Source organism: Apis laboriosa, unplaced genomic scaffold, assembly GCF_014066325.1.
Source record: "Apis laboriosa isolate Shangri-la unplaced genomic scaffold, ASM1406632v1 scaffold125_cov141, whole genome shotgun sequence".
Classification (NCBI taxonomy): domain Eukaryota; kingdom Metazoa; phylum Arthropoda; class Insecta; order Hymenoptera; family Apidae; genus Apis; species Apis laboriosa.
The window spans coordinates 1007015-1018293 of record NW_025221145.1 but is presented as its reverse complement, the minus strand read 5'-3'; the positions used below and the strand labels follow the sequence as shown (position 1 = coordinate 1018293).

At 18.8% G+C, this 11279-nt stretch overlaps 2 protein-coding genes across 3 annotated transcripts; one reads left to right on the top strand and one right to left on the bottom strand.

Annotated features, from left to right (window-relative positions):
• Positions 1-4765: 4765 nt before the first annotated feature.
• Positions 4766-8083, top strand: LOC122720329 (caspase-1-like). The gene is made up of 4 exons (XM_043946955.1): positions 4766-4959; positions 5330-5589; positions 5762-6067; positions 6502-8083. The coding sequence occupies exons 1-4, from the start codon at positions 4880-4882 to the stop codon at positions 6750-6752; spliced, it is 897 nt and encodes a 298-aa protein (XP_043802890.1). The 5' UTR covers positions 4766-4879; the 3' UTR covers positions 6753-8083.
• A 479-nt stretch (positions 8084-8562) lies between these two features.
• LOC122720328 (ADP-ribosylation factor-like protein 13B) lies at positions 8563-10997 on the bottom strand. Of its 2 annotated transcripts, none has more exons than XM_043946953.1 (8): positions 10746-10997; positions 10604-10674; positions 10304-10437; positions 10008-10123; positions 9662-9838; positions 9404-9581; positions 9304-9337; positions 8563-9227 (listed from the first exon to the last, which is right to left on the bottom strand). In XM_043946953.1, exons 1-8 carry the CDS (start codon positions 10802-10804, stop codon positions 8917-8919), a joined length of 1080 nt encoding a protein of 359 aa, XP_043802888.1. In that variant the 5' UTR covers positions 10805-10997; the 3' UTR covers positions 8563-8916. The 2 variants fall into 2 exon arrangements, with proteins under 2 accessions (XP_043802888.1, XP_043802889.1); XM_043946954.1 differs by having other exon boundaries at positions 10604-10651.
• Between the last annotated feature and the right edge of the window lie 282 nt (positions 10998-11279).

Here is an 11279-nt window from a genome sequence, read left to right as displayed (position 1 = left end):
ATATATATATATATAAATATATATAATTTTTAAAAAAGATTAAAATAAATATTTTTTTAATAATTTTTAATGAATATTAATTTATTTAAAATCTACAAGGATATTAAAATTTAAATTTAAAAAATTAATTCAACATTCGCTGCAATTTTGTCCACAATGACAATATTATTTGCATAATAAATTTGTTTATATCGAATAATAACTATTTACTTAAGTAAATACATATTATGTATCTATTATTTAATTTAACTTTTCGTAATATTTTAATAACTATTTCATCATTCATTATTTATAAATAAACGTTAGGTGAAATCATAAATTTTTATTAATAAATACGAGCGATTACTAATTTATACTTTCGAAAAATATATGCCTTTGATTGACATGAAATTTACCAAATTTACCAAATAGTTTTAAATAATTAAATGTTTTATTACTGTTTTAAGATATGTTTTTTATCTATTTAATTCGCTATGATATTTATATTTTTTACCAAAATTCTAGGAATTCTATTACAATCAGATGCGTTTCATTGATAACGGTGCAAGTGACACGAAAACAATAATAGAACCGTAGAGTTTCAAGAATTTGGAACATAAAAATATATGTATGATTGATCTAGTTTTATATCTAGTACATTATTCTTATATTTAATCTATCAAATTTCTAAATTAATGTGAATGATCACAAAAGTTCATGATCACAAAAGTTCATAAAATGATTGATCTATTTTTATATCTGGTTTATAACTAATCTAATTTTGAAAATTTTGAAATTTTATGCTTATTTTAATTGAAATTTTAAGAATTTTTTTTTAGATAAAAACAATATTTATGAGAAGGATTTTTGATGATTTGAAAGATAAGAAAATTTCACGAAAAAATTTTTATTATAATATTAATAATAATGTTAATAATATTAGTCTTTATCGATGCAATATGAAATAGGATTATTGATTAAAATAATGTGAAAAGATTAAAATTCTGTGAGAATTTTTTAATATCTAAGAAAATATTTAAATTAATTTATTTTAACACTGAAATATTTATGTTATTTTGATCAATTTTATTTTTTTATTTTTTATTCAGTTTCAAAATTACAACGACAAAAATTACAATAATAATAGTAAATAATTTTGATTGTTGTCATTTCGATCATTTAAAAGAATTGTCTTATATTTGAATTCTTTAAATCTTTAAAGCGAAATACCGAAATTCTTTATGTGTAATTAAATATTTATTATATTAATAATATTTAATAATTATTAAATTATTACATGCAAATATTTATAAATTGATCAAAATCCATTTTATCAATTATTAGAAAATATAATATATGTATATATTACAGTATAAGTTTAAAATATAGTTAATATATACATTAGTCAATGATATTAAACAATATATTTGTCTAAGATTTTAATGAAAGAATCAATTCAATATAAAAAAGTTTATTATTTTTAAAAATAATTTCTTAAATACATACTATTAGAAAATGTATCATAATGTATACATTTATTACAACAGATTAATAAAAATATTAACTAAATTTAAAATAAATTCATTAAATTATATTTTTAAAGTTACTGAATTAGTTAGAATAAATTTTTTAATAAATTTTCGATCGCAATATAATGATTATTATTTTAATAAATTATTTTTGTTTTAATATTGAATTAATTTGCATTGAATAAATAATCTTTTCAATTTTATCATATAAACTCGGAGTTGGAGTTTAGATATTTCTTACTACAATTCATAAAGAAATAGATTTTTGATTAATTCATCCGTTATATGTCTTTTAGTAGCTATGTGTATATAAGATAAGTAGTTGTCGTATATTTATACGTAGATAAAATTTTATAAATAATAACAATTTCTTTTTGCAAATATATTATATATATAAATATTATATAATATTATATAATATTTAATATAAATATTATATATATTATAGATATAATATTATAGATATTATAGATATAAATATTATATATATCTCCAAAATTAAATCGATTGATAATTATATATATAGGAAAAAGTTTTTCATCAAAATGATAAATTTTACAATTTAAAAAATTATCTAAATAATTTACTATCTTAAATTTTAATTGATAATATTTAATTTGTTAAATCAATTATTTCTTTACAACTTATTTTAATTTAAAGTAATTATTTTTTATAATTTTATATAATATATTTGTATTATTACTAATAATTATTCAAAAATTATTTACATTTAAATAAATATATAATTTCATTTACATGTAATTACTTATCTGATGCAATACCATTTCGAAATCATCTTTTATTCATATAATGTTATATTTTCCTTATTATCTATCTTTTTTTTTGTGAAAAATCTTGTAAAATAAGATTCTGAATTTTCAATAATGTAATATCGCCCCTATTTAAAAGAAATAGAAAGAGAAAAAGTTATTTGGAAAATATTATAACTGATTGATTATTATGCCACTTATCAGAATATAATACGTTTTATAATATAATAAATATGTATAATAATAAATTGTAATTTTTACGATACTAAATGACTTTTGTCGCTATGATTTCGAATTCGTTATCGTAACGTATAATGTTACGTTGTCATATAGTCTACAATGAAAATCATTTACAATAGATCACATTTACAATAGTATTGCATGGAAACGAATCTTAATTTATGTGTTTTGGTAGATGGCATAGCAATCGCGTTAGACTAATCCTTTTTCAATTAATTTTTTTTCTTTCTATTATTCCGAAATGAGAACACTACATATTGAAAATCTGGAATTTGATAAGTTTGTTGTGAATTATTATATATGGACCATATTTATAAATATATGATTTAAGATGTCGATGCTAACGCCGCCAGCTTTTTCAGTAAGAACTAATCTTTTTTCCCTTTATTATTTATATGTCATAACTTATTCCTATGTAATTAAAAATAAATATTTAAAAAAGTACTTACTTTAATTTATATTCTACTTTCTATATAATGCATCATATTGATTTCCGTTGTCCCTGTTTCTAATACTATATCAGAAAGTATTTTTTTATTAGACTAGTGATATCACAAAAATTTTCTTTTTGAAATTTTTTTGAAATTTTTTAAAATTAAAATAAATATATCAATTACATCTATTTTTATTTTTATATATTCTTACATACATCTTGTCACTGAGTAGTTCAAATTCTATGTAGAAACGAAAATAATTATTTTGATATAATGAAGAATCATAATTAAACTTATTTTTATTTTACATAATTTCTTAATAATTAATTAAAAATTTATTTTAATAATTTTATTATTTTAAATTTATTTTTTATTTTTAAATTTTATTATTAATAATAATTTATAATTTATGATAATTATTGAATAATTTTCTAATTTAAAAAAATATATTTCAAACTTAAATAAAGTAAAAAAAAATTAATATTATTATTATAAATAATATTATTTTATTTGAAATCGACGATACATATATATATATACATATATATATAGGTATATATATAGGTATTATTGTGATTATGAACAATTAGAAAAGGAATGTCATTTTTATGAATGTTAAATAAATATTTTTTATTAAAATTTTATAATAGGATGAATGAAATTAAAAATTAATAAAAATTTTATGCAAATATTTTTAATTTATAATAAAATATTGTAATAAAATATAATATTGAATTTTGTTAGGGATAGAGCTAAAAGAAGTATGAGCTAAAATCACCCCATCTTCCATATATGATTCATTTGAATAATTTAAAGAAAAAGATGTTTTAATAATGTCATAATTTGATTATATGTCATATATATTATATATTATCAATAATATTATTATTGTATTAAATAGATAACAAGGAGATTATTTATATTTTTTAATTTCGTTTAGAATTTTATATTCAAGTTATAACTTTTTTGCATCTACAAATATCAAAATAAATTTTGTCAATAATGATACATTTGAAAACATAATGAAATAGAATTTAATAATGAATACCTACGAATTTCGAATTGTTCGTTTTTTTTTTGCGAAGAAAGAGTTGCAATTAGAAAATTTTTTCATATTTATTTACTTTTAGTAATATAGTAATTATATATATAATTTATATAGTAATTTTTGAATTCTACTTTAAATTTTTATTAAAATATATAAAATATTTCAGAAATTTTTGATCGCAAAAATAATTTAATCAATAATTACTTTTAGATTATTAATGTGAATTTATTATTTTTGAAGTTTTGATATGTTTCTTTTTTTAATAAAATAGACAAAATTAAAAGAAAAAATTAAAATAAAAAGAATTTATATATTATATTTGATTATATATATTATTATATTCATTATATATATTCATGGAATATCTTTGGAGAATTAATTATTTAGCAGAGATTAAATTGAACAAAAGTTTATATAAAAATTTCGATCGAAGCTTATTTATTAAACAATTGAAGTTTACATTAAATAAAACAAGATAGAAATAGAGTGAGACTATTCTGTCTTTATATTATGATGGCATTCTGTTTTTACTTTGTTTAATACTTAATAAACCTCAACCGCCATTTTTATATATTTTATATTTATTTTGTACTTTTATGTTTATTTTAATTTTTAAAATTGACTCTCCAAAGATGTCTCATGAATATATTAATATCTTGTATATATTCTTCTATGTTAGTATAATGGCCGTTGCCATATCATTGTATTGAACTGTTTTTATACTTGTTCATAGTAGTATATAGTAACTAAAGATACGTATATGAGTAAATGAGTCACGACACGACGCGTGCTATAGTGCGTAATATATAACATCAGTAAAGTGTGATATTTCTATAAAACTGTTTTTTCTGTTGTGAAAACTTCTTTTAAAGTGAAACTATGTGCTCTACAAAAAGGGATATTATAAACGACAGTAACAAATATAATAATGATGTCGGAGATGCATTTGGATGTTCTAGGTAAGATAAGATTTTATTTTTATATTTTTTTTTTTATTTCCCATATTGTATATTAATATATGTTATCTATTTGCACGAAATTTAGAATTTTATAAAGATATATTTTTAGATTATAAATATTATAATATTATAAATAGTTTTATTTATTTATAAATCCAATTTTTATAATTTAATTTGTAATATATAAAATAATATAATAATAATATAACATATGCAGAGAAATAACAGAGAAAATTGTAATTATATTATAAAACAAAGAAAATTATATAATTAATATAATAATTTAATTTATATCTTGTTTTATATAGCTCTAATTATTATTAATTGTTTATTTAGAATTTAGACATCAAGCATTTTTCTTATTTTTCAGAAACAATGTCAGTCCTCTTATGGGCCCTTTACAAACAGCACCTACAGACCGTTATGCTACACATTATAATATGAATCATGCAAAACGTGGATTAGCTCTTATTTTTAATCATGAATTTTTTACTATTGCACATCTTAGATCAAGATGTGGAACAAATGAAGATTGTAAAAATCTTATCAATACATTAAAAAATCTTGGTTTTGAAGTAAATGATTTTCATAATTATACACATAGAGATATAGTAAAAAATTTAGAAAGAGGTACAAATTAATTGATAAATTAATTTAAAATAATAATTGTCATAATTCTTAATCTTTAATTCTAATCTTTGATTTTCTTTAATTAAAAAAAAATTATTTCTTGAAATCTATGTAATAACATATGAATAAGATATATTGAATATTTTTAAAAAATATACTTTTTTTTTTACAGTTGCTAGTATGGATCATTCTCAACATGATTGCTTAGTTATAGCTATATTGAGTCATGGAGATTTAGGATTACTTTATGCTCATGATACTTCATATAAACCTGATTCTATTTGGGCTCACTTTACAGCTGATAAATGTCCTACACTTTCTGGAAAACCAAAATTATTTTTTATACAAGCTTGCCAAGGAGATAAATTAGATGCTGGAATAACATTGAAAGAACGTACAGAAACTGATGGTCAACCAGCTTCTACATTTCGTATACCAAGTCATGCAGATTTTTTAATTGCTTATTCCACAATACCAGGTAAATATAATATAATATTAAAATAAATTTATAATATAATTTATTTTTTTATGTTTTATTTGAATTTAAATTTATGTTATATTATGTTTTTTTTATTCCATTAACTTTTTTTTATTTTTTATTTATTATATTATAAATACAAACATTTAAAATAATATTGAATATAAATACAAACAATTTAGAATGATATTGAATAACTTATAATAAAATTGAAAAAATTATAATTTAATCATATAATAATATAATTTAATGTATATTATTATATAATAATTTAATTTATATATTATATAAATTATAATTTTCTAAAAGATATAAAGAATTATATTTAAAATCTTTAGAAAAAAATTATATATTTTTAGTTACCTATAAGGAAATTATTTTTTTAATTAATTTTATGTTTATATAATTTAGTTAAAAAAAAATTATTTATACAGGTTATTATTCATGGAGAAATACTACTCGCGGTTCATGGTTCATACAAGCGTTGTGCGAACATTTACGAGAAAATGGTACTCGTTATGATTTGTTAACTTTACTCACATTTGTTTGTCAGCGAGTTGCTATTGATTTTGAATCAAATACTCCTGATAATATTACAATGCATCAACAAAAACAAATTCCGTGCATTACATCAATGTTAACTCGTCTGGTAAAATTTACAGCTCCGAAAAACGGAATTGTATAGTCGTTTTATATATAAGAATTTTATAAAATATAAAATACATAGATTATATGTTACGTATCTTTGTAACATTAATCATATTGTTATTAAGAATTAAAAGATAATATTTTATCTATTCAATTTCTATTAGATGTGACTGCAATATAAAGCATTTAAATAATAGCATTTATTTTATACAAACTGCCATTATATTATGTAATATTTATATTAAAAAACAAAACATAGCAATACAAAGTAGCTTTTATGGTATATACAAATTTTTGTACTTGTCTAATGAATATATGCAAATCATATGTTTTGTAAGTTTTATATTCATATAATAGAAATTTATAATAGAATCTTTAACTATAATTTTTAACAACTTTTAAATCATTAAAAAATTGCATAAAATGAATGTAATCATAGTCATCTAAAAATTATATTCAAAACTATTATATAATTAAGATATAAAATAAGTACAAATGAAAAGTAAAATTAAGACATCAATTTATAAATATAGTCAAAATTGAATGCCTTTGTAATTGCTGATTTATGAACAAAATTTTACAATTTGTATATATTATCTATAAAATTTTGAATTATATTTTAAAAAAACTATTTTTTAATCATTATAATGCAAACAATTGAAGAAATTTATATATTTACACTTTGTATAAAAGTCAAAAGGACAAAATTTGTCTTTTCATAACAAGCAATAGTCTATCTTATATGAAAAAAAAAAAATGAAATATTTTCAACTTAGTAATAAAGATAAACTTAACTTGCCTAATTAAAGTAATTGTGATTATATGAGGTGCAATTGCAACAAATATTCGAGTTTTATCTATTGTTAAGAAAATAAATAAAAAATAAGAAAGGCGATTTGCATATACTTTTGGAATTGCTAATACATAAAATGTTATGTTGCTTCATAGTTTGAGAAAGGCATTATTATAAATAAATAAATAAGAATTTAACAAAAAAAATATTACTATTATAGCAAAAGTTGCTATATTTGCATTTGAAATGGCATTACTATGATCTATAAAATTTTTGAAAACGTGATATAACAGTCTTTCATGAGAGTATGTAATTTTTAAATATCAATTATTGAAATTTTATGTTACTTTTAATGATTTGATTGCTATATTTCAATGATGTGTATACATCAAAGTTATATAAAATATTTTCCATAAATTTTTATCTTTTATATTAAAATAACATTGTTCCTTACTATAACAATTTTCAGTATAATCTTTCAATATATATAATAAAGTAGTTGCTCAATAAGATAGTATTACAGATAAGATAAAACTACTTATAATATTTATTGTATTGTAAATTGTGATAAGTATGTACTGATGTGCTCTATGTATTGCAATATAATTCTTATATATTTTTACTGCTATTATTAATCGAAAATTTTTTACTATCTTTATATTATAGCTTTTATAAGTCTTTCGTATATATTCTCGAATATTTAGCTAATTTTCATGTACGTGAATTTGTATGCAACTAGATAATAAAGTTAAAATAGAAAAGATATATTAATGATTTTATTAATGTCATAAAATATACCTATATAATTTTTAAATACATTGTGTCATGTATAAAAAGCAATAATTGGAAAAAATATTTAGATCAACATATGAATATATTTGATGACTAGAACACAAATAGTTATACACAGATATTATTTATATAAATAATTATTCGTATAATAAAGAATAAATATTTTTGATTTTTATTCTATAGTATATCAGATGAGAATAAAAGGAATATTTATTAAATGTTTATATTATAAAAACATATAAAATTCGTTAAAATATTTTTCTTGGTGCATTTTCAAATATATTATATAGATTATTCGGACAAAATAGATAAAAATTTAAAGAAAATAAAAACACAAAAGTTAGTATGCGAAAATATTCGTTGAAAATGAAATAAGATAGTGGTAAAGTGAGATAGCTTTATCTCTGTTATATTTTATTTCCATTTCGCTTTATTTAGTGCATAATTCTATTGCTTATAATTTGAACATTTTTGCATATCGATTTATGTGTTTATTTTAGTCTCTAGAATCACCTCTTAGATTTTATATCTATTTCGTCCGAATCTGTATTATTATATATATATATTCCTTAATAATGGTCCCTTATTATTTTTGATAATAATACAATTTAAAATATTATTCTTGTGTCACTTGTCCAGGAATGTTAAGTACTGTTATCTTATTTACAAAATGTTGTGTACATTCTGGTGCTGTATATGGACGATTATTTTTTAACCTAATTGAATTTGTATATGTATCTAATATTATTGGATTTAATATTGGTGAAAATACTTGAAAATTCTTTTGTGATTCTAATGCTTGTGTGGTAAATTTAACATTTTCTGATATATTTTTAATTTCAATGACAGATTCTTCAGTAGTAAGTGGTGCAGTCTTATTTCTATGTTTAAATATTTTCTTTAACTTATTCTCATTTGTTACTATACCTACAAATATTGTTTATATTATTATTATTATAAGAAAGTTTTATTTCTTTATTATATATTATTTAATATTACATACCATTTTGTGAAATACTTGCTGTATGAACATCTTCCTAAAATTACAATAGATAAAATGAGAATATAATAATTTATTTGAAATAAAATTTTAATAATATTACCCTTTTTAAAATTAGGTCTTTGATTGGTTTAAAAGGATTGGAATGGATTGATAATCTTGATGGTGAATCTAATGCTATACTTTGTACTTCAATATTTTTTTCGTATTGAGCACTTTGAAAACTTTTAAGTTTACTATTTAAAGTTGTATAATTCTTCACTATTATATCCAGCAGCCATCTGTGTAAATTTTCATTTAATGAAAGAAAAAGTTAAATTTATTATTATATTTAATATAAAAATAAAAGTTTGTTACATACTTGTATCCATTTTTTATACCAATTGTATTATTTTTTGATTGATCTCCTTTGCAAATACACGAACATATCTCCACTCTTGTGGGACATTTCATAGTATTAGCAGCATGTTCTACATCTAAATTCTCAACAAGATCTAATTCATCAATAGCTCCATTTATATCTTGTTTGTTTGCAAGCCTATTATAAAATATTATATATATATATATATATATATATATTAAAATTTTATTAAAACAAGCATGTTATATACATGAATATATTTTATGCATTTATATACATTACATCTACAAAATGATATGTAAAAACAACAATATAGAAAGAGAAATAACATATTTAATTTTCTTACAACAACAATGGTTTTCCTGAAATACATTCATGTGAGATTAATTCACCAAGAACAACTTTATTTTCTATAAGACGAGAAATATCACTAGCATCCACAACATATATAAGACCATGTATCTAAAATAAAAATGATTATTAAATAAATATTTTGTTATTCACAATAAAAATAAAAGAATTACATTTCTATGAAATATGATTATGATCTGCAAGAATTTTGTAATATTTATATTAAATTATATTTAATTATTTATTATTTACTAATTATATTAATAATCATATTATAATTTAATTACTTACACTATTATAATATTTTGGCCACAAAGATCTGATTTGAGAGCTACCACCAATGTCATAAATTTTTACACTGTATGTTTTGTATTTTAAAGATACTATATGGAATCCCATTGTAGGTAATGTGTTTTTATCTGAATCTAAAAATATATGTATAATTATTTTATTAATTAACTTTAAAAACAAATATATATTAAATATAATTAAAATTATAAATTTATAAAACATTTTTTTTTAATTATGTTAATTATAATTATCAAAAAAAAATTGCGAATCAAAAAAAAATATATATATATATATATATACCTCCACTGATACAATTTAAAACTGAAGTTTTTCCCGCATTATCAAGGCCTAAAATAAGCAAAATAATAGTCCTAAAAATCAGATTATTATTAAATAAACATTTTCTTATTAATATGAATATTTTATTATATAAAATCATTACTTTTCTGAACATTTTTTCTTTTGTAACCTTTGTAGTACGTTTCGCATACAATTACCCATTATAATAAATCTATTATATGTTGTACTTTTAAACTAATTCATGTCATGTTGTACTGTACATTTCTATATTTAAGAAATAGACTTAAATATAATACAGATCAATTAACAATCATTGCACGTAAAACACATCTATATTAATTAAAGTACTATCAATATAATGAATATAACTTCATGTATAATGAATAAATAAAATAAAAACTCTGAATTCTGAACTAAAAATTTATTTTATTATACGTAAATATACAAATAATTAAATCATAAAATATAAAAAACAATACATGTATTATATATTATATCATATAAAAAATTATAAAAATTATGAAATATCGAATATAAATTTATAAATCGTTGTGAAAATATGAACAATTTTTTCAAATTATACTAATATTTTTGAAATTTTATTTTTATATAAAAAAATTCTATTAATGATATCTAAATATATTTTTTTTTAAGTTTCTTTCTATGTTCTTTTCAT